Source organism: Liolophura sinensis, chromosome 1 (genome assembly GCF_032854445.1).
Source record: "Liolophura sinensis isolate JHLJ2023 chromosome 1, CUHK_Ljap_v2, whole genome shotgun sequence".
Taxonomy (NCBI): domain Eukaryota; kingdom Metazoa; phylum Mollusca; class Polyplacophora; order Chitonida; family Chitonidae; genus Liolophura; species Liolophura sinensis.
In genome coordinates this window covers 88,858,190-88,886,160 of record NC_088295.1, presented here as the reverse complement: position 1 = coordinate 88,886,160, position 27,971 = coordinate 88,858,190, and the positions used below count along the sequence as shown (strand labels likewise).

The window sequence follows — 27,971 nt, the reverse complement described above, 5'->3', positions numbered from 1 at the left end:
TGACATTTTACTTTTTTCTTGTATTAAATAATGACAATGCACATTAAGTGAAATATGCAACATCCTTAACAAAGATCCCTTCATCAACGACAACATACGTATATATACTTAATACATATATATATTTATATATCCGAACTCTGCAGCCAGTGAATATAAATGCACAAGTACACAGTGAATGACCCCGCGCTGACTGGAAACTCTCTAGATTATCATCAAGTTAAAGCATGACACAGGCCTCCTGAACAGAAATGTACGACTAAGAGGTGTGCACCACCTGGTTATATAAAAATGACCTGACCTTTAATTAATACTTAACAATCTCCATGGACTTTTCATCTCTATATACATTGCACACTTGTACGCCCATATATACATGTACACATATATATCATATATTCCTGTGTTTCAATGTACAGGTATCTGGCAATGTTTACCCATGGAAGTGACCTGTTTAACGTTTCACCTGTAACACAAAACATAGGTCTGTAATTAACACAGCACACACTTGTGACAATTCACTTAACACACACCTGAACAGACAAACACCACAGGTATAAAGCTTAACTACTCTTTCCTGGCTTACATACAATGTACATCGGAATACAGTGACCCTGATTACATAGCCAGCAATATGAACTTACTGAATATAAGACATGAGACAACAGCCTGGGCAAGATAGCACATAGGCAAAAAACAAAATTAAAGAAACCAACAAGATGATTCAGAGTGTTCTTTACAACAGGTTATGCACGGGTGATCACAGAGGTAACAATTCGAGGTGCTAGAAGGCAAATAAGAAACCAGGATCTGGACAGCAAATGCTATTATAGCAACTCTAGCAACTTTGAGCTTCGTGGAATACACCTGCAGGCAATGCATGACTGATATTATGACAAGCCCTAACACTAACAGCTATGCTTCCAGACCTACTCTCCAGGTTTCCATGGCACTTCCATGGCAGTTACCTGCAAACCTTGTGACACAGTCTTAAGGGGGTTTCAACAACAAAACAGGTTGGATTTGGGTACCACTTTGATAATGCTTCTCAGATATGAGGCCTTCTCAGGCAGCATAGGTCAGATTCAGCTAACATTATTATAGTGCTACCCACAAAACTGACACTTCATGGCAACACATGTCAGGTTCTGGCAAGGTTATTATAGAACTGCCGTGTACAGTATCCCTTCAGGAACCATCCTGCTGATGTCTGACAAAATGTAACCCTGGCAGTGCCACTACAAAGACAAGATCTGGCATGATATCTTGCTAACACGAAAGAGTAGATGGCTTAGAAAAACGACACTGAAACTTTGAAGGCAAAAATATCACAAGTGATCTGGATCCAGCAAACATGACACATGGAATCTCAGGTAACTACATCATGAGCATGGACCAAATAAATAGAGCTGACAGACACTTTAAGTGCCTTCAGATGAGAGAGATCAAAGTCATGGCCATGCCTTTTTACACCCAATGTACAGAAATCAGTTTCCACAATACAGTGGCAATTGTGCGAAAAATCAGTGAGAAATAATAAGTGCCAAAAAAGTACAAAGAAAAATGAGACTTTAGATACATACATGTAGTCACATCTGAACAGCTGATCATATAATTACTTGAACACAACCTGCACTGCACCAAATATTCGTACATGGCGCAAAACTCACTTGTAAAACTGTATCGTCTTAACAAGGTATACATAACTATCAACCGATCAAGAACATGTCAAATGTGTTATCCTCGGACAGCTTTTGGTAGAATGACCATGTATTCTGATTACTTGTCCCATCTGTTTATCACACTACACAATTTGATGTTACAAAGTCTGACATGACCGAATATCCACCACAATGTACAAATTTGTTCCAAGTGCTCGAACTGTACACAAAAACATACAGACTTCCAGGACAGGATCGTACAGGTTGATTGTTGACAGATTACCCACCACAGCTGAACCACATTAACTCTTTAGGGTATGTGTACACATCAGGACTCTACCCACACACGACCTGATATTGATGCGGAGGTTTAACACTAATCACATAGTGGAAAACAGGCTCATGTCAAGTAAAGATATAAACATACTAGATCAGAATTTTGGTAATGTGCACAAAATAGCTACCCATTACATGGTTTAAATTGGAAGCTGAAGATGCAGACGCCTTCAAAGTATCAATAGAAAATAAGTTAAGTTTTTAATCATAAAATTGTACTTATAGCACACACAGTAACATGTAAAAGGAATGTATCAGGCTCTGTACTTCAACATCAACAGTGTAATCAGTCTTTATAACACAGATGAACAAAAATAAACTCTCATGAAATGACAGTTCTCAAAACCAATGATGAAGTTCACAGTTTGCCAGGATAAAAGTTCTGGAAAATTTGACATGCACACAATGAGAAATCATGAAACACAAACACACCTTTACAAATTTTGGTGATTGTGAGGAATGCTAGACATGGTTCTTTTAATTACCGTGCTAATAGGCACATGATTAAAGATGAGCATCTTGATGAAGTTGCAGATGATCCATGGTCTGTGATAAGCTATGATTTGTCTCTTTGATCTTTCACAAGAGTCCCATACCGAATAAAACATGACCCGATTAATAATTATGACTGATAAATGTTTCCTTTTGTTCAAATGGCGAGTAGCTTCGGATGGAGAGTTGAGAGGCTGGGGGGACTGTTTGACAATCACACCACCAAGCCATGATACCGGAAGCTCAGTTTGGGCAATCATGGGGGAAGAATCAATTCGTTACACGATTCTCAGTCCAAATTTGACAGGAGATTTGATCAACCCGCTGATCACTACACCAACCACACAAATGGCACTCTGGACACTCAAGCACTTATGTTGTTATTATCATCAATATTGTGAATGTGAGGAAAGTTTCCACAGCAGCACTACCGGTGCCTATGAAAGGCAAACACATTGACAGAAAATCACTGGGAGTATGTGACTTGAGTCTGTTTGAAGTCCTGCGGCCCACATGGGGATAGTCCATCAATGTTTCTGTATGTCAATGAGCTGTCACTGGAAATGAAGGACGACTGTCCTCGCGCAACATTTGAACAGGCTTTACTTGTACTGCCACTGGGCAGTGTGCTTGTCTCTCTATGGGCCAGGCCATTTGAGCCTGGCGGTAGTTTGTTTTCAGAGTGTCTGTCTGTCTGCTTGTTTGTCTGTTCATCACTCACAACCATTTCCAACACCTCAGCTTCTTCTTCCTCCTCCTCCTCAGATGCCTCCTCTTGAGGTGGAGGATCATCAGCACCATCATGGCTACTTGAAGAACTTACAGAGCTGGTCCCTTCCTTCTCCCCATTGACACTGCCGTTGCCTTGGCTCTCTAGTTTAGACACATCAGCCTTGGATGTCTCCTCAACCTCTGCATCTCTGTCCTTACTTCCACTACTCCCATTGGGCCAGGGTTTGTTAGCTGCCTCGACCCGTATGCCCAGCTGACTGTTTTCCATGCGCGCCCCCCGACTAGCATGTGCCCTGCTGGCTGGACTAACCTCCTCATCCTCATCCCCCACAGTGTGCTGCTTCAGACCGATGATTTCCTCTGCGAAGTCAGCCATACCATATTGCTGTGCGATACGCAATCCTTCATCAAACAGTGTCTCCTTCACCAGCTGTTTAGTTTTCTGAGCATTTCGCCTTGGCGTCAGAGTGTAAACCTCTGCTTTGGCACCATCAAAGTCGTCCCCATCATGTAAGCTGTTTTGAGGAGAGGATGCACCACTTGGGAGATTGGAGGAATCTGAAATACAAGACACCACCTTAAAACTACTCATGAACAGGTAAGAGTAAGCAGAATTTATTTACATATTTATTTGATAAGTGTTGAACACTTGTACGCCAGCAGGCTGGATTATGGATGGCACAGCTCATGGGCAATCACATATCATCATGTATCTAACACACCTTACTTAAAGCTATTCATAAAGTAGTTTTGATGTACTCATAAGAAATTAACAATCTCAATATGCATGTATATGAAGCCTCAATGAACCCACGGCTGACAAAACCACAGAGCCTCTGTGCCAAAGACTTTGATTGCACTTACCAGCATAATCATCATCGCCATAAATATTTCCTACAGCACCTTTTGAAATCATTTGTCTGAAATGGAAATGGAAAAACAACAAAATCAGAGATTTCAAAATTAAGCAAACAATTGTGTCAATTAACCTTATTCCATAAAATTCCTGGCACTTGCCAGGGTTACATTTTGTCAGACATCAGCAGGATGGTTCCTGAAGGGATACTGTACACGGCAGTTCTATAATAACCTTGCCAGAACCTGACATGTGTTGCCATGAAGTGTCAGTTTTGTGGGTAGCACTATAATAATGTTAGCTGAATTCCTCATGAATTTATGTATCAAAGGCAGACAAGTCTGCATGTCACTGCAAAGATAGAGCTTTGGAGAAAGTGACAGTCTGGTCACTTGTCACATCATTGTATTGGAACGACAAATTAATAAGACATAAATTAAGTAAAAATACAGTACTGAAGTTTTGTCACAAAAGGCTAGACATTCATCAAAAAATGCAACTGAAATATTGTTCTGTTCAGTTTTAATTTGACAACTTAAGGTTGATCAGTCCGCTCATCTACCATTTTATTTCAATACAGTACAAATCCAGAGTCATCAAGTACAACACACAGTGCAACTGAAGACTTGTCAAGTATACAACATAGCATACATGCATCAAGAGTTGTCAGCTGCAGCACATATCAAAAGTTGTCAACTACAGCACACATCAAGTGTTGTCAGCTACATCACACATTAAGAGTTGTCAGCTACAGCACACATCACCCATCAAGAGTTATCAGCTACAGCACACATCATACATCAAAAGCTGTCAACCACACAACATAGCACTTACATGTACATGTATCAAGAGTTCTTAGCTACAGCCCATATCACAAACCAAGAGCTGTTCAGCACAGCACACAGCACAAGCTCTCAACCACACAACAGAGCACTTACATGTACATGTATCAGGAATTCTTAGCTACAGCCCAGCACAGCACATATCACCAGCTGTCAACCATACAACATAGCACTTACATGTACATGTATCAAGAATTCTTAGCTACAGCCCATATCACAGACCAAGAGCTGCCCAGCACAGCACACATCACCAGCTGTCAACCACACAACATAGCACTTACATGTACATGTATCAAGAATTCTTAGCTACAGCCCATATCACAGGCCAAGAGCTGTCCACCACAGCACACATCATGAGCTGTCAACCACACAACACAGCACTTAAATGTACATGTATCAAGAATTCTTAGCTACAGCCCATAACACAGACCTACAGCTGTCCAGCACAGCACACATCACCAGCTGTCAACCACACAACATAGCACTTACATGTACATGTATCAGGAATTCTTAGCTACAGCCCATATCACACACCAAGAGCTGTCCCGCACAGCACACATCAAGAGCTGTCAACCACACAACATAGCACTTACATGTACATGTATCAAGAATTCTTAGCTACAGCCCACATCACAGACCAAGAGCTGTCCAGCACAGCACACATCAAGAGCTGTCAACCACACAACATAGCACTTACATGTACATGTATCAAGAATTCTTAGCTACAGCCCATATCACAGACCAAGAGCTGCCCAGCACAGCACACATCAAGAGCTGTCAACCACACAACATAGCACTTACATGTACATGCATCAAAAATTCTTAGCTACAGCCCATATCACACACCAAGAGCTTCCAGCATAGCACACACCACCAGTTCTTAGCTAAAGCACAAATCACACATCAGGAGTTGTCCAGTACAGAACACATTACATTGGAAGAAGACAATTACACACTGCACATATCAAGAGATATCTTGTGTATCATACAACATATATCAAAGACAAACAATACACTAAAATAAAATCAAATACATGTATATATCAGATAAAAGACCATTAAACACTGTCCAGGAAAATAGATCAATTTGTTTTTTTTTAGAATTTTTCCAACCGTGTAAAATGGTTTTTAAAACATCAGATTCTACAGTTGTCTGTAGTGACCAAAAGGGTTACAGTGATGTCACCGCCACATTTTTGTCTTGGACTAGTTCATTTCAAAATCCTTATTATGCATTCATAGATCTATACTTAACTGCATTTTGAAATCTAGCATTATCCATGAATGTGTGTTAATTGGCAAAAATCTGATGTGAGGTCTACGGTCCCAACATGGTTAGATATAAGAAACCAATTTTACTCGCTTGAAAAATTCTAAATAAATAAACTGAACTGTATTTATGGACTTTCATCTGATATATACTTCATGTCAGAGTTTTCTTTCTCTTTAATTGTCGTTAATGTGTGGGCGTGATACTTACATATATTTTTCATACTTCTGCTGTTTAACCACCAGATCATTCTGCTCACTTAACAACTGAACCTGTCTAGACATCAAAGTTTCTAACTGGGCCTGTACATTGTGCACTAAAGTATAATCCTGGGAATCTTTGGCTAACTGTATCCGTGACTTGAGATCTTCCTGTGCTGTGCTAATCTGGGCCAATTCCGAGTGTATCACAGTCATTCTTTCCTGAAAGCACACACAAAACAGCTATCAGTTCACAATCTATGACATCAAGTCATCATCAAACTGTCCATGAGTTGTAAAATGGAGCAAAGGTACTTCTCTTATCCTGGACACTATTATGATGCTTGATGCCTTAAGAAATTTAGAAAATACAAAGGGGGGAATAAAGTTTTTTCTCTGAATAATTACACCTTGCTAACATATACCCTTAATGGTGATTTTGAGATAATCACGTTTTTGGCATGATGTGAATTTAATAGCTGTGAAGTAGAAATCAACAAACTATGAGGTACTTCAAATCAGAGTGACAAGGAATAATTTTCAGTGTTTTTATGTGTATGCATAACAACAATAGCCAATGAATGAGAAGGCTGAGAAGAGGGAGAGGCTGGCTTGGAAATCTTAGTAAAAACAACTTATCCCCCCTCCAGACTTGAGATTGGACTACTCCAGCTCCAAATCCTAGCCTAGAGGGAAGTAGGTCCATCTGAATGCTGAATGTTAAATGAAATGTGATATTCTCATTTTCATTAAATTTTTGCCATACAAAAAAAAATGATAAATTTTGATAGTTAGATTGGCCAGCTCACCTCTCTGTGTATTTTGTCCAGTTCAGCTTTCACAGTTTTTTGGCTATTGTCATATAAGCGCAGGAATACTGGGTCCATTTTCATCTTCTTGATAGAAGGTGGCTCATTCGACCCCCTGGAAAAAATCGCACACTAGTTACTTGCGTTGACAAATTTACTATACTTTTTTTGTCCTTTTCCTTCCTGCTTGGAGAAACTGGCATTTCATGTCACTCTGATATCACAGATAGAAAAATACTCCCTTTCAATTAGTTTTTTACTGTCTCTTTTTTCAGTCCACAGCTATGATTCAAATCTATCATTTCCGAAGAATGCAATTTTTTTTCTTTAAACTCTTTTAGAACAATATTTCTGCTTTCTGCATAAAACTGAATTTCAAATTACAAGAGAAGAGAAAGAAACAACAGAATTCCATATTCTAGCCAAAATTGCCTTTCCTTTTAAAAACTCCACTATTAGATGTTGTTGAATAAAACCTCCTCCTCAGAAAACTTAATTTTCCATTCTGACAACTTGAGAGAAAAACCACAGCCTAAGATTGAGAATACACTTATGATTTTTGCCAAGTGTCTCACATGCGTGGTGCTACTTAATGATTCATGTAGTCCAGTTAAAATCCTGCATGAAAGTTCTTTCAGGCTTTATAAACACAAACACGCCATATTAATCTCTCCGATGTCAACCAAATTTAAGTGTACCAAACCATGCAATGTACATTGTACATTAGTAATTATCCTAATATTTTGAATAACATTAGACATCAAAACGAAATCAAATGAACCTTAAAAGAAAAAATAAACATGTCTTCTGAAAAATCAGAAGGCCAGAGAAGAGAGGCCAGAGTCATATGATTAACTGACCAACCTTTACCAGATATTAAACAAACTTCTTGGCCTAAAGAAGGAGCCAAAACAGTAGGAGCTGGATTCAAACATGTGACATGATTGTCACAGCGAGCCAGTGCATTATACAATCTAAGGCAGCAAGTCCCACTCCACTCATTTGAAATACACTGTATAATCGCTAAATCTCTAAATTTGTTATCTTTAATCTTTGAATTCATGGATTAACACACTTCATTAAACATTAACTATATGAGTGTTGTAGAAAACCAACTTACATATAAACTAACCTCGAATGGCCCTTGGAATACTGATAGCCACTATCTCGGACCACTTGACGAGCTAAGGGGAATAAATCTTCTCTTCTTGTTAATAAAGCTGGAATATGTTTGCAGAGTTGAGCAGAGGCTTCATTGACAGAAATCTGAGAAAAATCAGAAAAGGAAATTGCTTTAAAGTAAAGCTGCCAGCAAAACTCTCATCATCTAAAATGCTGTATACATCAACAATGCACAAATCTACTTGGGCTTGGTAGAAATCATCAGAAATTATTGTCATTAAAACCTAAATAGCAGTCTGAAAAACATGCAGAAACACTGTTTATCATTAATGGTAAAAAGTTAGCGCTGAATCCGAGGTTTGTTTTTTAACAGTTTATTCCGAACATGCAATGCCAACAGTGGGTAAAAAAGCTCTCACCTCATGTAATGACATTGGCTTGTCGTTTTTACGTTTGGAGTCGAAGCGCCCGTATATTGCAGCATATTTTCTTAGTTCATCCATTCTACACGGATCATCTTCAGTCATGTTCACCACTGCCTGTTGGTTGCCATGGCAACATAAAAAGAAATACGGGTAATTTAGTCATCCAACCTCTTTAATCATTTTTTCCCAATGGAATCAATATTTTTAGGAAAATCTTTCAACTGCTCATTTCATTTTTTCATTCCATATCATAACAACCAGCATTATGCAACTATGCTAGTTTATTACAAATGTAAAAATAACAAATCTTGAAGATCACCAACACACACCAGAGCCCCAGTAGAGTCATAGCTTTCCCACAGAAATTTACTTAACTCACTTGAGCAGAAAAGTAAAAAAATATTTAAAAAATAAAAACACTGCCAATCCCATTTTTTCTTTTTTGCAAGGCTTGAATCCGGACTAGTTTTTCTGCTGCCCAAAATTCCTACTTCTAACAAACAAATGCCTCCAGTTCGAATAAACTATAATTTTTTTTTCATAAAAATGTGATGTGAGTTACAAAAAAAATTTGACCTTAATTCTGACAAGCTACACATAACATTGGTCAATGCAAATAAAAATATTTGTGCCTGGGAACTGTGGGAGTGGGTTTGGTCACACCTGACTTGTCAGCTGACAAGCTTCAGACTGTATACATCAGTGCCTGAGATCCCCACACCCTGACCTATCCTTAGCTTCCACACACAGTCCCTTAATGCACTCCGCCGCCCCAGGCAGACTACAACAATGACCCAAATAGCCTTGCTCTATCCTACCCAGTTTTTTTTCATCCCTACCCTAACACTAGTACAATTAACACTAAGCCAAGGGAAAACTGTAGACACAAGGCATGATTCATACACACATAAACCCCAGCTGGCTTATCCAGTTAACAGGTACAGTAATGTCTCTGGTATAAACAAATGTTATATCTGTACATCATGGCATTTGCAATTCTTTCTTCTGGGGCAGTTAACAATTACCATATTAAGAAATCAATAACACAATGATTCAAAACAAAAACCCATTTTTATTCAATTACATGGACTTCTGTCTAATTTGGAGAACAGATGAAGACACAAAGTTAACATTATTGACAAGCCATTCACAGCGCAAATACATAAAATCCATGTAGATGTATGTTTTTAGCTATTTTTCAATGTACCTGTAAATGAAAAGCTGCTGAGAAGCTCCTAAGTTGAATTTACCTGAATTTCCCTGTTAATTGATTTTTTAAGATTGAGTCCTTTAGGTTCAAATGATGGCAGGTCTTTGGCAAGTCTTTCTGCAGCATCGGCAATGGCCTGTATCTGGCTCTCTACTAAGACAGGGGTGGGAACAGGCGAGGTGGACTGTTTAGGGGTGATGGGCATTCCATCCTGACTGGCCGACTGGTACAGCATTCCTATCATCGCCGTGTCCTGCAACACCAGACATTTACACGCAGCTATACAGGGGTGTGCTCACATGGCCTGCTGTACCAACATCAAACAAACACAGCACAACTCAAAACACTGCACATATCAAATAGTCAAACATTACCATAAACTACAATCACACATTATTCCTCAACAAGACATTTGATGAAAATTGAATAATTGTCTGAACATGTGATTTTGATTTCAGTGCATAAAGTTGTGACTTCTTCCAACAAAAGGTTACTGTGAACTTGCAGTGGAGATATACAAACTAAAACTGATAAAAAAAGTTCCATGTACTAGTATCTTCATAACATCACTATAAGTGTATACAAGACATAGGCAACTTTACACATGTATATTTGAAAAATGTACTCTCAGATCCATTATATACAACAGCAGTTTTAGTCTCATCCCACTAAACTGAAGTAACACAATACAAACACACATTTTTCACTCAAAGCAATCTCAAAAGCACAATACCTAACAGTTTCTTACGTCTTTTAGATCTGATTTTGGAGAGGCCCCAGAGGAGCCGTTGGAGTTGGTTGGGCTGACAGAAGCTGGGGGCATCTGTGGGGTCCAAGTGGGTGCGGTGACTACGGATGAGGAATGTACAGGGTAAGTTAAGGCTTGATCCCGAACTGTGGCACTAATACTTCCAGGGGCTGGGCTGCTGGATCCACCCATGGGGACCATAGGACCCTGAAACCCCGCTGAAACAAGCAATAAGGTAGATTAGTCCTTGATGTATCACTAATGAGGTTCTACAGTTCTACCGATTATGAAAGCAGTATTATGTATGTGTAAATAACTTTAGGGCATCATTTTAAGTGAAATTCAAACACTACATCTATAAAAGAAAACAGGAGATTTTCAGGTGAAAAATAAAATTAGTTGTTGGTGGGATTGTTTCCCTGATGAGAGGATTTACCTGGATTTGTCACCCATTCCTGGAGACTCTTCTGTAGGCGTCTGACATGTAAAGGTTTACTGGCCATCCCAACCAGTGCCATAATCTCCAGAAACTCCTCTTCCCCCGCCTCACACAGCTGCTGCACATCATCACCACCTGTACAGGTAGACATTACCCATTTCATATTATACCATCAGCATTGGATAAAACTTTATAACTGGTTTATCTATCTGGAGACCACATCTACTTAATTCCCAAATACAAAGGGTGCCAGCACATTTGTAGGATCTGAATCACACTTAACATGCTACACCATATGATACACAGTTACATGTACACATTCATCACCTGGGAACATTTTTAGACCAGCTGTGATTGAATTGTAAAAACTTATACACTTATAACTTATAAAACTTAAAAGCTTAAAATAAGAGAATAAAGTGAAGTGCTGTATGAAATTGAGAAGAAATTGTTTTTCATCTGTACTGCCCAAAATCTCAATTCTTGGTACCCACATACAAAAGCTGAATTACTTGGTCCTTACAGATTAACTCATGATTGATTATCAGTTGGTATATGTCAGAGGGGAATAACAGCTCTTAGCTAGACTCACAATGATGGATGTCAGTCTATTTAAAGGCATGAGTCACCCTAATCCCTGTCAACCCAGGTCACATGTATCTGCATGATGTAACAGACATATACCAAAATCTGTGGTACCCTGTCTGCCTACTCTGACACACCTACTTTATACATTTAGGCACAAATCACATTAAATACACATCTAGTGTCTAGTGACAATACCCACCCATAACATTACTACATGTAGTTCAGTGTTTTATCTTAAATAACACTAACTTTTGCCCCACCCACTAAGTACACATACCACCACAATTACACTAGGGTACACCCATTCTACAGTAATCGTGATCTGGACATTTTTTGCTAAATCTCTTCATTGCATGTACAATTACATGTAGTCAAACAAGATTAAAAATGCTTGATTTTCCTTCAGCCGAAGTCACGTTTTTACTTACTACACAGTACATAGTATATATAATTACTTATATATTGGATCAGAAATTACACATACATGTAGGCTGTTGTCACAATTACAATGCCTTATGCCTAATTGTTCACATAAATTACCCAGGCAACAATTGCTCATTAGCCACTGTTCACATTACAAGTACATACACAAGTATGAGGAATACATCAACATATATATATATATATATATATATATATCAATGGCATTGAAGATTTGTATTCATGCCACACCTGTATGTATAGATATATCAGTACCCGTTACATATGGATGTTCAATATGAGGCATGCAACATTACACATTTGTCATTGATGTATCTGCTGCCCAACCAGAAATAAGCTGTACACTTAGTAGGTCAAGCCCATCCCTCTATGTAACCACTCCTATGGGACTGGATCAGGGAAGCTGTGCCAAGCCGAGTGGCAGAGTGGTTAGTCCAGGGAATTTCAGGCGTCTGAAGGCTGACACCTGAAAGGTGGGAGGCTGACGACAATGGCCAGGTGAGTGGCTCTACCTGTGATCGCCCCTCTCCCAGGTAACACTTCCTTGTTACTGAGTCAATCCGTCACACAGGGATGTGGGTTCCATCCTCAGGATCCCGCTCGGTACCCCTGTCAGGCCAGAGCTCTGAGTGCCTGACCCCAGTTAACCCTCATTAACTTAGCCATAAATACATGTACATCAAACATGTAGTTATAAACCCTGAATCAACTGAACAATACTCCTTTTTTCATCAGCACATGAAAAAATGTAGTCACAGCTAAATGAAGTTACTAACTATATCAGAACTATAAGAAGACTAAATGCATGTATACTACCCTTCATAATATGATGTAGAGGGACTCAATAAGGAAGCACTTCTCCTTCATAGTTGATATCACAAATACTTGCAGGTATTTACAGATTGCTGATAATAACTGGAAGTGGAAACTTCTTAACTTTAATACACAGACGCAGTTCTGCAGCATATCTTGGTTGTAAAAGCATAACAGACTGAAACTTCTATTAAGGTAACTACATGAACATGAAAAATACAAGACAATAAGTTGTAATACCTTGTGCTATAAAGACATCGTAATACTGTAACAAATTAGCCCTCTGGAGAACTCGGTATAGCTGCCACTCTGATGTGTTTGACGGGTTGGTGGTCGTCATGGTAACTGGAGACGATTCTACAAAACATAAACGAAGAGAAGACTTTCAATATTTTCTCATTTAGGCTTTTTCTGGTATGAGAGAAAAAGTTAGAGGATAGAGTAAAGCAGTAGGAGGAGGATAGTTGTACGAGTAGATGGAGGGAGGCCTCACCTTGCCCCCTGGCCCCAGGCTTCATGTCGGCATGCTGGGGCTTGTTTGAGCAGACTGTGGCTGGGGGATCCTGACTATGGAAAACCTGCCAAATAATTTGTTCCTCCCATGAAGGCATGCCAATAAGAGAAAACTCACACTGGGGACACAGATCGGTCTTTACACTGGCTAAAGACAGGGCTCAAGTGTGCCGGGCAGTCTAGCCTAACAAACACAGCCCAGTGAGGGCTGGGGCAAACCAGGAATGTTGGGTACACAGTACACAATGTGACTGGATCTCAGTCCCTACCCCACAGGCCTGGCACTAACCCTCACCACCAAGCAACCAGCTATAGGCCAACAATCTACATGCAGTTTCCCTGCCTCCCCAGCTGTACAGTTCACTCACTCAGCCCTCAGTCACGACCCTGTTCCACACTATTAGCCCCCACCAATGAAACATCCAAAACATAAGTCCTCAAAACTGACACAAAAAAGTACTCAGAAGACTACTGTTTATATAGTTATTTTCATAAATTTTGAAGATCTTGAAAATTTTTTTCAAAAAACCATTCTGATGTTCGGTACAGATGCAATACCTAGGATATAAGTCAATCAAAGGCTCACGCCTTTCCTCTCCTACATGTAGGTATAAACTGTCTCAAAGCACAGGTCCAGAGATTGTGACCCAAATTTTTCTGAAAACTGCTGGGCATGATGCAACATTTTGCGATTGTGAAAGACTGCAAGCCTGTAATCAACTTTCAATCTTTTGATTTTTCATTTTAATAAATCTTTCTTTAAACAGCAAGGCTTATATAATGCGTATGTAATTATATGAACCATCAACATAAAAGAATGTCAGACAATTATGTCTGTGCTGACAGATAAGTATCTGATTTGCTTGAAAGACAGACATACATAATATAGTGATGATATGTTTTAATTTCTTCTCACCTACAGATATTTGGTGTCCCTACAAAACCGTCTGACAAGCAAGCATCTATAGAGTGTGTTTCTTTCATACAAGGAAACATCTGGATCAGCTACATATTTGTATTTCAACGAATACAATATGGAAACAATGAAGTATGTATCAAGTTTTACAGTTAACACAACACAAACTTAACATGAATCACACATGTAATTTAAAAAAGCAAGATGATCTTAAATGAAAAATTTTCCCACTGCCTTTCTAGTTCATAACATGTAAAAACTTCAAGCAAATTTTAAACTTGGTCAAAAAGAGTTCTCTGAAAAAAACACCACATACATCCTGCTCTAATGTGACACATGGCAAAAACTGAGAGGCTGACATTTGATTTAGATTTAGACATTTTGGGGGGATTATAAGGGGACTAAGCCTTGGCCAGGCCAGCTGGATGGGGCCTGGTCTTACAATGCCTGAAGAAAATATATTCCTGCCCTGTAGTACACCTCTAACCCTCAGATCATTGGGTGCATCTATTTGTTGTCACGACAACTAAATTAAACCAGAAAGAAAAAAAAAATGAACATCACTCGGTGTTAGCACAAATAATAAAGAGCTTGTTATCTAGGGTCCAACATGTTTTTCGGAGAAGGAAAAAAAAAACTAGCAAAGTATGTTAATTCTAACATCAACACAGAACAATAGATTATTGTTGGAGAATATCAAAAACAACTGATACAAACGTTCTATTCCCTGCAAAAACCTAGCGTTCTTTTTCATCATCTTGCTCACTGGCGAACTCAAAATTACAGTTCAGATATGCCCTCTGGTGGCTGGTAGAGTTTCATAGAATTAAAAATGTTACCATGCATATCAGTGATAGGATATTCCCAAAAAAGGAGGAATAAGAACTTGGTGACAAAGATGAGCTTTATATGAGCATAGGCCTATGTAATGTCATGATGATGTCACAGTCAGAAAAGATGGAGGCGCAAGAAAAGTGCCACAGGAGACATGGCATGCACCTATTGGAGGCTTCGAAAAGAAATGAGCAACAGTACAAACAGAGAATATCGAAAAGAAAAATAAAACAAGGCTGATTGTGGCAGAGAGAGAACGGGCGACTGGCATCATGATAATCCAGAGATGGGCAAACCCTCGCCCAGCTCTACTACCTGACCCAACAGACTGCACTTTACAACAATGACAAAAATGTCTGTGTGTACACAGGTTATGTGCTCTGGTATAAAGATGGGCCGACAACTTTACCTGTGGAACCCAAAACTATTTCATCTTTAAGAACGTCAACAATTTTCCATATATTCAAGTCCACATGAAGGGCAGGGGTCTAGTTGGCACAGAATGCAATGTATGTTATTCCATTTTCACCAAATTCTATTGCGTAATGTGTCAGAGATAGGTCTTCCTTACTCCCAATACTGACATCAATACATGTTACTACACAAAACACTGATGAGATATATCCTCTCAGTCTGGCTGAGGCATTAGATATGACTACAAATTGTGTCGCTTGTTCCAAGGCATTATTAAAAAACATCCAGGAAATCATATCACACAGTACACGGAAAGCTTGTTTCCACTGACAATGTGTATAAGTTTCTAACTAAACGCCAACTTAATTGTTTGCTATTTTTTTAAAGATTTTTTTCTCTATCGAGTCAATTAGAAGTGCATCTCATTAGATGCAGCAATCAGATTTAGCATCTCATGCTTTTTTTCAAGTCCCATGCGGCCATTTCCTTTCCACCAGTCCTGCTGAATGGAAACACTTGATATAGCATGACTTTTTAAAACAAATAACCATATGATGATCAATATATCTGCCAATAGTAGATATTCCCACATAACCTACATTTATTACATCCTGGATAGCTGGCTGGGCATGAAGAGCAGCTATCATTGGACGATCTAATCTCCTCTCATCTTACATAAATAAGTCTCTCAGGAGAAAAAAATAACACCTCTTCCAGAAATCTTCACATCCAACCATTGGAGAGTTTGTGGTGTTATACAATTACAACACAGACTATCATGTGAAAACATACATTCAACATCCCTGTCCTCCTAACAACACATTTGAGGGAGCTATAAAAAGAAAATTTGTTTTCATTCAAGAACAAAATATTGAAAAATTAACAATTCAGAAGCTATATTAAATATTCAACCAGGCATTACGAAAAAGCATGTCTTTTCCTTTCCCAGTCACTGTGTAGTTTTTATCAAAGGCAGTGATGCGGAGGGTGACGGGAGAGTTAATGAGGCTATACATGGAACCTCTGTCAAGGACACCTGCTGACTGCAACAACTGCAGTAAATCTCAGCAATAATAAAATAAGGAGTCTCCAAACAGATTGATAAGAAATGTCAGTTTAACACCTGAGACATATTAGCTGGTGTTTGGGAGAGTCAATATTATCTATAGGTATTGGCAACTCTTCAACAGGAGCACAATGTAAACAGGAGACCAGAAACTGCACAGCTAAGACCCTTGCCATCACATCATACAGCGTAAGCCGGCCAGTATCACTGAGAAGTCGACAACGGGCACCTCCATCAGACTTACACACTTCATACTTCAGGCACAGAGGAAGGGGACACAAAAGTGGCAACAGATAACAGTTTTGCACTCCAAAAATACTTGAACTCTAAACAACAATGTGAATGATGTCAGTGAATAGAAGAAAGATAAGCTTTTGAAGTGTTTATCATATTTCATCTTTACAACATTTGACGAGTCAAACATACAATTTTCATGATATTATATTTATTTGATTGTTTCTTACTGCCATCATGATATTATAGTATTTTCCCACAAAAGCTGATTGTCCTAATTATTAAAATCATAATGCTCTTCCCCTAACATTTCCAACTATGATAAAACTTAACTTATTATGTACATCATTATGTTTCTCCATAATGACTCCACTGTTAGTCTTACATTAAGCTCCTTTGCACTTTTTTTCCACTGAGACATATTATGGAGGTGGTTGCTCTGGCCACTCCCTTAAATTCTTACAACATGAAAGTCACTTTTTTTGGCGAGATATTGTTCAGTATCCCACTGAAATAAACAAACAATACACTCCTAATCAGTGTTCTGACATCTGACTCTCTATCATTACACTCTGGCACAGACAGTGCAGACACTTTCTCTTCCATCACTATGCTCAAACTCCCTGTACACCCGTACCATTGTGTTGTACAAATGATGTGTTTAATTTTATTCACTCTCAATCAAGCTCTGACAAGAACAAAGTTAACATTCTCAATCATGATCACTTTCCTTACCAAGTACATGTATATGGACTACAAATACATCTCTCTGGGAAGGTATGCACTCCCAACATACTCTATTATAAAGTAAGAGACAAATCAGGTGAGAACATTTATGAATGAATCTGCAATAAACAAAATGCAGCTACTACATGTATATGTCATGCTGACCAGAACTATCATGTGTATGCATACACCTGTTATCACAAACTCCTTACATGTAATTCCTTAAATACTCAAATACAGTTCGAATGTCCACGTAGATCATGGATATGCCCTATAACTGGGTGTTTTCTCACCTTGAGAACTTTAACAATACAGATAGTCATTCAGGAGTACACACTATTACGACGAGAACAAACAAAAATGCATGACATACCTGAATGAATGGACACTATGGCCCTATCCACGTCATTGCAATATGCATAACAGAATTGCCCCATTTAAGCACAAATGCCCATCTTAAAAATTGGTAAATGCAACTCCAAACTCATTGCCAGATGTAAATATTTCAGAAAGAATGAACGTACATGTATAATCACATGAAATTTACTGCATGTATTATTTATTTCTAAATGTATACTTCACCTTTTCTTTGTTTTTATTGTTTGTGATAAATTTATGTCTTTTTGACACACAAAATGCCTGTGTACACAATTTAAATAAAATATTAAATAAATAAATAAATGTAAATGTATATTTATTAACATATATTTTATAATGAACAGAACAAATATAATATGGTAGATCACTGTGAATCACGACTGAAGAAGATAAATGGGTTGCATGTATCTGAAACGTTCAAATTTGAACCAGTAAGCCTACTTTGCTGGCAGTACATAAAGTAACCATAGCACATCAGGTTTCAGAATTTGTTGTACTCTGACCCTCAATTTTATTGATATTTTTACATAGTAGATCCAAATGTACAGTGTCAATCCACCAACAGAAAAACTTTAACATGTACTATGTTTGCTCACAAGTGGGACGTTACAATGTAACAGTGACAAGCTTACTGTCCCTCAGGACATCAAAGTTTAGCTGGCTATCCTGGCCATAAGTGGAGGGGAATAGAGAGTGTGAGGGGGATGCTGTACCCCTTACCTGGGTCCGGGTATTTAAAGCATGTCCTGTTTTTCATACTGTCCCCAGCTGAGCGTCCCACCGTTGCCTCATCCCAAACCCATGGGGGCAGATAGAGCATGTAGGGGAGGATCTCCTGGCCAGCCTGTAGCATGGTGGAGCGCGGAGAGCCGCCTGCACGTCTTCCCAATCGATCCACTGTGCCTTCTATGTACTCCACAGAACGTGTGCCGGGTTTTAATGCCTAAACTACAGCTTTTCTCAACCAGAGGTTTTTTTTTTTTTTTGTTTTTTTTTTTTTTCTTACCAGCAGCGTTTCACCGAACAAGTCCCAGATTTATTAAAGCGGGGAGGCAAAAAAAGTAGCAATTTCTCTACATCAATATCAGGCAGCTTCTGTGGTAGCAAAGGCTACATCAGCATGTGGAGATGCTGCGCTAATACATGCATCTGGTGCTGCAGTCAACTGCACAGTTTTTCTAACTTCAACATTTTTTGTTTTCAGCTGAATTTCTCCCTTTTTTTCTCTGGTTGAGGAAATGTTAGTAGAGAGCTGATTGCCTGGAGTTATACAGTACTGGGTTCTTCCACCTCCACTGAATCAGCCAGGCAGAAATCTCTGTCAGCCTCCACCTCTCTCTCCCTACTCCTTGGACCTCGCCTCTTTACAGTTCCTTAGTCAGAGCTATCACAGTCACTTTTCACACTGACACAGGCACAGTAAACTCTGGTGCCCCTCCAATAAATTTACCTCTTAATAAATGAAAAACAAAACCGTTTTTGTTTGAGTCCATTGGTAGTATGCCTGGCAGCAGTATGACCTCTCTCCACTCAGCGTAAAGCTTTCTAGCCTAATAATGTGACTACTTTCAGCATTATCATAAAGTCAAATTTTTATCTGGTGATGGGAAAGTAAACTATTTCAGTTACCACAACAATGTGTGTCACTGATACCTGGGTTCAGATTTGATGTCTAAGGCAGTACTTAAAAAACACATTGGCCATTTACATCGTATATATGCATACATAAAGCCAAACTGTCTGTGGCAGTGTATGAATACCACAAATATAGACATCTCCTGACTAGCCTGGGGGCACAGGAGCACACAGCTGAAGTCTTCATCAAGCCACTTTGCTGGGTCCTATGACTTATTGCACAGGTGGGTGTGTGGAGGTGCTCGGAAACAAGCCGGCACTCTGATCACAACTCCACGGTACACACTCACTGTCTCTCCAGGCTATTTCCACATACTTACAACTTTTTTTGTATCCTCAGTTTTTTAACAAGTAAGACAATTCAAGCCACTTCAAATTAACCACACGCATTATCATTACAGCTCCACTGTAAAACAATGGCCACTATTATAATTCGTAGGTAATATATTGCCAGGTTACCAAATAAAAGATGGGATCACACTCAGTGAGAATAAAATGTGGCTTGCTGAAGTTGTTCACTTAGTGGAAGGTTCTAGGTAGTGTCAATCAGAAAAAAATGTATAATGAACAGTGGGCTTAAAAATCTGAAAAATGTTGCATGCAATTTTTAACAAAGACATCAAAATTTACTTCCCTAAAATTAAATGAAATAGCTTTATCATTTGTGGCAGTCTGAAAAGAATAACTAGCAAACTGTCTAATTGTTCTTCATGTACAAACAGACCTGAAGCAATTCAATTTGAAAAAACAAAGTGAAAATGTCAGGCAAGATATCTCTCTCCTCATATAGCAGTCAAAAACCTTTATATAATGCCTAAAGAAAGACTGTAAAGATTTCACAACCTAAAGTGACACTTTAACACAAAATCTTATTCGTGTCAACATTGTTACTAATAAAGTGTTGAGTATCAAGATGAATTTATGTACACAAGTGGATTAGTGTGGAATCACTTCAATGGGAACAAATTAATAATAAGTAAAAGAATGAAGGACCTAACCTGGACAGAAAGGGTGCCTGGCAACAAGCATGAAGTTGCCTCCCTTTATATTGGTAATTGTGAACTTACATTATTGTAGGCTTACATGTCTTGGTCTAACAGACTCAAGTACATAGAAATGTTTATTAACTACATCCACCATTCCCCTACACCCACCAGATCATGGGGACTAAAAATTCAAGCCAACCTTGTGAAATGAATAATCAATCGTTCCCTTAACTAAGACAAACTTCAGCATTAAATCCTTCAATAAACGACTTCTCAACTCATACATTAATAAGAAATGCTGATCCTATTCAACTGATAACCACTTACACAGAGCTGTTGTTACACATAAAAGCAACTGGTCAATGATGCAAGATAAATAGGAGGCTGGACTACAACTGAAACACAGTCCTCCCTTGCTTGGAAACCATAGCAACCCGTCCCTGGTGACCCAGGGGTAGGGAGAGTCCAGGAGCGGACACTGAAGCCCACAGCTGACCTCTGGGGGAGAAAGGCTTTGTCCGCCCTACACATTCCCTTCCCTATTAATAGACCAGTCCCCAGGAGCACAGCTAACAGAGCTTCCTTGATTCCCCCACCCCATGAAGATTATATAGCTGTAGGGCAAGCCTCACCCTCCCATTATCTGAGCTGGGGAGAACAATGATGTAGATAGGCTGCAACAGTTGTGCTTAGTACACCAGGGTACTTATACCAACAGTGAGTCCATAGATGTACCCACAGCCAGCACAAACCCGGAGGTGGGAGAGACCTGGGCTTGAAAACTGACAGTGTCTACCCTGGACAGAGCCCATCCCCTGGGAAATTGCCATTCTGCAGCCCCCACTCTCATGGGGTCTAATCAGTCTGCTTGACACTGAGCTAACCCCATCATTTCCTGAGCCTGTGCCAGGAAAACAGGTTCAAATTGGCTTTTCACAAGCACAGACCAGCCCTACCCACAGCTGTACTGAAGTGGCCCTAGTCTCTACATTGGCAAGGGACACTCACTGCACTGGCCAACTCCAGAGCAGTCAGTGGTGGTGGTGGTGGTGGCAGCACAAAAACATATTCAGTCCCATACATTTACCTTACCTAATGCTACATCAATGTAGTTGCTGAACTACATACATATATGCATGTAATCTGATTTAGAAGGACATGTGAAACACAAATCTGCCAGTCCTTTACTTATGATTAAAAAGAAAAAAGAAAGAAATAATAAAAACACAATATCATAACTCAACAAATCAATCTTATGTCATATACTTTGGCTAAAAACCTTAATCACTTTTACACAGTTTGCCTAGAAAGCCTGGTTTCGCATGTACTGGACTAGCTACATTTTTGGAACTTTCAGGTGGAAAAAAATCCTTACCTATCCACATGTGTTCTACAGCACATGACTAGTAGGAAGATAAAAATTGACAGAGCTTGTGGTGGTTGTAGACTTCAGGAGAGATAAAAGTTGACAGAGTTGGCAGTGGTTATACAGATAATCCTATTATCAAGCCTAATGTCAGGGTCTGCTGACAGAACCATGGCGTAGTCTGGAGGCTTTCTCCTAAACTATCATACAGCTCCACATTCAGATGCTCAACAATACTTCGAGGTTTTCTTCTTTTTTTTTGAAATGAAATTTTTTGTCAGCATGACAAATGGATAGATACATCAGTCATTGCAGCAAGTGTTCGTCACTGGTGTGACTCTCATCACATCCACCACATTGTAGCGGGATAATACGGGTCTCTTTGACAACCTGGATTTCCTGAACTAATGCTGTTAACAAGGTTGACCTGTCCCTGTATTACCCACCCATAGGGGGGCAGTTAGATCCCACACCACAAACCTGACTGACAACTAGGGATAAACACCACATCATGTAACACATGTTCTACATCCATGTGCAGCCATTTTCACGAAAAAGTACAGAATTCAAGATTCATGTTCAACAGGAATGAACCTAAATGTACACTTAGTGGGTTTATTTGAAAATGTCTTCAACAATGACATCAATAATTTTAAATATATTAATAACTGTATAATATGAATTAATTATCCATATAACAGCTAGCTACATGTAGGAATGAAATCCCTCCTGCCTTGGAACTATTGACCCAAAATTCTAGTTTGATGCATTCCAATTAACAGCATTTTATATAAAGGGGCCAGCGTGCAATTAAACTGGATGTCAAAGCCTGCCACTCAGTAATAGGGGACAGGGATGAGGCAAAAGGCGATGGCAGGTTAAGGGGTTAATAAAGAAGTGGGGAGTAACAAAGGAAAAGCGCTATGGGCAGAAGCCACACATGGGCACCTACATCATAGGACACAGGATGGAGAGGGTGGTGGCTAGCAAAATTATCAAATATGCTAGATAGATCAAGATCAACATGGGGAGTGAGGGAGAAAAAAGGTGAAAGCCAAGAGTGATATGGTTATAGGAAATTGCTGGTTAAGACAACAGTGGCCAATCTGAGGAGATGACTAGTAAGAGAGTGGGATAAACTCATCCAACAGTGATTAATTGTGTATTTGTTTTCTTGAACTCATCAATACATTGGCAGTGTTAACTGTTCAAGACAGGCGAGACCCTTAAGCACAGTTATTAACACTGATGGTGGTCAGGTATGAACAATTCAGAGGGTGCAGAGACCCAGTTTGAGGTGGGTGAGTGGACAGTGTGTTCCATTCCCCAGTGTCACAGAAAGACAAACATGTGATCTCTGTCCCTGGATGCTATGACAGCTCCCCTCGCCTCCTCACTCTCCCTGCACATTATCCCACGCTGCAGCCTGAAAAACCTGACAGGATGTGACAGCATCAACGGCTGGGAAAACAAACAGCAAAGCCTTGCAGAGAAATTATGTTTATGTATCTAACCACTGTCCCCACTCTATGTTTGCCCAAATGATAGCCATTTTAATTCCAAGCAAAATATGGTCTCAAAATTTCGAAGCATACATGTACATGTACCTGCACATCTCTTTTTAACCACACGTACAAGCTTTTTAAGTTGGCATTTAGTGAAAACTACTATTTAGTAAGATACTACCTGACATGAGCATTTATATGACGTATAAAATACAAATACAAAAGGACATATGTGCTATGTACACCACAGTATCTTTTGCCAATCTGACCGGCCCACAGTGTTCAGCTCAACAGCCAATCAAAATACTTTTGAGCTCCAAGAAAGAACAATATGGATGAAGACTGAAATATTACCAGCTCAAGCTGTGCTTAGTTTTACAAAAAAAAATGTAATCTAAATCTGCCAGGAATAAAACAACCACACAAACAATACTATAAATAATGACATATGATTTGGAAATGATCGAACATTACTAGTCTATAATACAGAATGCCACAAAGGTGACCAGCTGTAGAAAGCCAAATATGTGTTAAAGGAGAAGCAATGACACTATAGGCTGAAAACAATGACACTTTAGGCTGAAAAGAGCACATTTTTTTCTATCTTGTAGTGCCTGTTGCATAAGTTTGTGATTTTTCCTCGCCACACACATAAAGGCAAAGCTGGCATAAATCGCTGAGTCCATTGCGTCCTTCATCTTTAACACCCCGTAATTTATGCTGGGGGTGTGTTGCTTCTCAGCCAATGAGAGTGGTTAGAACTGCCGGCTTGTTTGTGTAAACTCGGAACCTATGTTCAACATTCCAGTATCCCGATTGTCAAGCGGAAAACGAACTGTACTGTTTTGTACTGTTCGCTACCTTCTGGGAAGAAGAGTTCTACCAGAAATGTAAGAACTGCACTTCAGCAGTTTCTGACGGCAATTCTCCTCCTAGCACAGAAGACTTCAGGACTAGTTCTTAGGGAAAATGCTGCCACCAACAGCCGATTTTGGCGCTGACTTTTCTTTACAATATATCAACTTGAGGTACATATCAGAATTGTTTCTATGGCATGCACCTGCAAGGAAATGCATACTCTTTTCAATGGTATTTGTTTGATATTGAAATTTTCTTCTCCTTTAAGAAAATTTTAGCCAAGAAGTCTACAGTTTATATGGAAATCAAAGCATTCTGATGGGACATCTGACATTTTAGTCTTGACAATAAATGTACTATTTTCCTAACAAAGCCATAAATTCATGAAGGCCCATATCGGCCCCTGAACACAAACTGATCACATGAACCTATAAATCCCTTCAAAAGATAAAGTAGCTCTGGGATATCAAAAGCTACCAACACTGCTGTATCTTTGGACTACTTAGTTGTAAGACTGCCACACTCGTTCTTTATATCTTAGAATCTCGGGCCTCCGTGACTCAGTTGGTAAGCGGCTCAGTGGTTAGCACGCTAGAGCAGCGTAATGACCCAGGAGCCTCTCACCAATGTGGTTCAAGCCCACCTCATGCTGGCTTCCTCTCCGTCCATACATGGGAAGGTCTGTCGGCAACCTGCGGATGGTCATGGGTTTCCCCCGGGCTCTGTCCGGTTTCCTCCCACCATAATGCTAGCCGCCGTCAAACAAGTGAAATATTTCTGAGTAAGGAGTAAAACACCAATCAAGTAAATAAACTAATATATTTTAGAGTCAGCAATTCACACCTGCGTAATGCTATTCGTAACGTTCCAGGTGATACATCACATATAACATTTCATTACATTTTGAATAATGAGTTTTGCACAGTTTGATTGATGTTCAACGTTATACTCAAGAACTTTTCATTTGCATGACTGCGACCAGTTATAGGTTTTTTTTTTTTTTTTTTTTTTTGATTGGTGTTTTACGCCGTACTCAAGAATATTTCACTTATACGACGGCAGCCAGCATTATGGTGGGTGGAAACCGGGCAGAGCCCGGCGGAAACCCACGACCATCCGCAGGTTGCTGGCAGACCTTCCCACGTACGGCCGTAGAGGAAGCCAGCATGAGCTGGTCTTGAACTCACAGCGACCGCATTGGTGAGAGGCTTCTGGGTCACTATGCTGCGCTAGCGCGCTAACCGACTGAGCCACGGAGGCCCCCCAGTTATAGGAGTGAAGGAGAAAAAAAAAAGGACCCTCAGTATACCAGTGTCCTTCAACAGGTCCATGTCAATCATCCTGGACTAAATATTATGGTTTGTAAATTTGGCCCCTGATGCATTAGTTTCTAAATGGGCTTTCACCTCACACAAGCTTGTATTCCATGGTACATATTGTTTATCTGTGAAAGATGTTTTTCAAATCTGAACTCTGTTAAGCCTTATGGGCGTAGTAAATGACTTTTCCATATTGTCATTTAAAATTCTATAAACAATCAACAGTACTGCCTTTCCTCCCAATCCTTGATATAGTGCTGGAGTTCTTCAACTGATAAACTGATAGATAGAGAGCTACAGAGTAAGAGCGAGGGAAATGGGGCGGGTCCCAGGACAGTCCCCTATAAATCAAAAACAAGGCAATATGGCAAAAGATGGGTTGAGTATGGGGTACCGGTAACATGTTGCTTAACAATTGCCCGAATTTCGTCTCTTTAGCTAAGGTGTGTGCGTAGCTTTCACTGCGTAGCTCGCCCTCCAACAGATATATTTACCACTGTATCTAATAACCCCTCCATAACAATCGAATATATCCAGATTCCATGTTCAATATTACAAAAAAAAAACATATATTCGGTGATACGTTGCAAAATCATAGACTAATGTTGTGAATACTCAACATTTGCAGTGCAGAATGCGTGCCTAGCTGTCATCAGTGGCGGAGGGCGGAACGATTGTAATTCCCACTTCAACAACGGCGGCAGCATCGTCAAAACTGACGTTCCCGCACATGCCATGCATTTTGAGTAAGTTGTCATCGTGGAAACAAAACATACGTTACATTTAAAAGCTAAATCAAAATTATATATCTCAAACTCATCATAAACCACAACATAAGCGCTCGGTGTCTCTTTCTGTGGATTGTCGTCTGCTAGCCTGGAAAGTGTTTGGGCAGCGCCACCTGGTGGAGAGACTCAGAACTACTGACAAATCTGACAATGTGTCCATCGCGAGGCGCCGTAATGTCCGCGTTCGAAGATCACAAATTACTCAACTTTCGCGTAGAAAATCAATTTGTGAAGACACAACATGTGCGACAAACATTAGCCATTGTCTGTGTATTGACAAATGTTTCTGACAGTATCCAGAAATCGCCAAACATCTTCTGAAGGGAGTCGGTGCTCGCCAGGATCGCCCGTTGACAGTGACAGTACGGTACCGTTATTGCTAGACATGAACAGTTATACTGCACACAGCTTGGCCACATGTAATACAGTTGGGTGGCTGTCACACCCCAAGCCTGGGGCAGGGACAGGCCGAGTCCAACAACCTTGGGGAAATGAAACATGTGCGGCTAATATCGCTAGAGATGACCGTTTAGATTTGGTGTATGTTCATGTCAGCTGCGGTCGAGCCAGCGCAGGGTTGCAGGCTAAAGCCAGGCAGCCCCGACATTGTGTTAACCCTGGCTGGTCGCCGCGATAGGGACGTGTTGAATTCACGGCGACCTGCTCATCGCTCTGACCCACGGGCCCAAACCCTCACCCTATCTCCCCAACTAACTCGGCATACTGACCCCATACATAAGTCACAATAGAACAAATACGGTGAGAATATGTCCACTTACCGGTGTTTCCCGACCGATCTGCCTCTAGATTCGGCTCTCTGGGCCAGCGTCTTGTGAGCGTGGGAGAGGCAGAAAATCCCGTCCCTGCTCGGATCTGCGCGATGGGTGGGGGTTGAGGCGAATAGCCATATAAGGTTTGCTGATTACGGACGTCACAGCTGCCTGCCCCAGACCTGATTGGTGAGCGGCCCCACGTGAATGCTGTTTGTCGTGGGTAGGCACCGTATGGTAGATGACGTACTTCCCCTGGAGGGCGTGGGGATGTGTTCGTGCCTCCACTACATAAATACGGGACGGTGTGGGCACGTAGTTGAGGGGTGGGAGCCTGCTCATACCAGTCCGTCTATACCACTAGCTCAGTTTACCACATCCTTACTGGTACTTCCCCACCCCCCGTCAACCTCACTCCGCGACACTTCATCCTGCTCAGGTGTATACTATTGAGAGCGGCTAATACATGTATCGGTACGTCTGTACATGGATATATATACGTATATAGCCACTTAACAGGTGTGACATTGATCCCATCCCCGGCGCACTTTCCCCTTATTAAACTCTCTTACATACTTTCAAGACCTTATTTTGTTCTTCCCGTCCCTCATAGCAGAATGTCAACGAGGACGTACATATACATTAGTACTCTTATCTGTAAAGTGTCGTACGCGTTTGT

At 40.1% G+C, this 27,971-nt stretch overlaps 1 protein-coding gene across 5 annotated transcripts; it reads right to left on the bottom strand.

Moving 5' to 3' along the window:
* On the bottom strand, positions 1-27,496 carry LOC135462023 (NGFI-A-binding protein 1-like). 5 transcript variants are annotated; one of them, XM_064739356.1, is made up of 11 exons: positions 27,302-27,496; positions 13,225-13,341; positions 11,140-11,277; positions 10,704-10,921; positions 9,996-10,208; positions 8,740-8,859; positions 8,319-8,464; positions 7,199-7,313; positions 6,400-6,611; positions 4,086-4,141; positions 1-3,779 (listed from the first exon to the last, which is right to left on the bottom strand). In XM_064739356.1, exons 2-11 carry the CDS (start codon positions 13,322-13,324, stop codon positions 2,956-2,958), a joined length of 2,142 nt encoding a protein of 713 aa, XP_064595426.1. In that variant the 5' UTR covers positions 13,325-13,341; positions 27,302-27,496; the 3' UTR covers positions 1-2,955. The 5 variants fall into 5 exon arrangements, with proteins under 5 accessions (XP_064595426.1, XP_064595425.1, XP_064595423.1 ...); XM_064739355.1 differs by lacking the exon at positions 27,302-27,496 and adding an exon at positions 26,355-27,250; XM_064739353.1 differs by lacking the exon at positions 27,302-27,496 and adding an exon at positions 18,786-19,053.
* Positions 27,497-27,971: the final 475 nt, after the last annotated feature.

What these genes read in the sequence shown, in the direction of transcription:
- LOC135462023 (XM_064739353.1), bottom strand. Translation starts at nt 18,918, where the DNA reads ATGCTACAGGCTGGCCAGGAGATCCTCCCCTACATGCTCTATCTGCCC. An exon ending in CTTTAAATACCCGGACCCAG is followed by an intron (nt 13,342 to 18,785) that starts GTAAGGGGTACA and finishes TATGTTTTGTAG; the next exon opens with AATCGTCTCCAGTTACCATG. An exon ending in CAATTAACAGGGAAATTCAG is followed by an intron (nt 8,860 to 9,995) that starts GTAAATTCAACT and finishes GGCAACCAACAG; the next exon opens with GCAGTGGTGAACATGACTGA.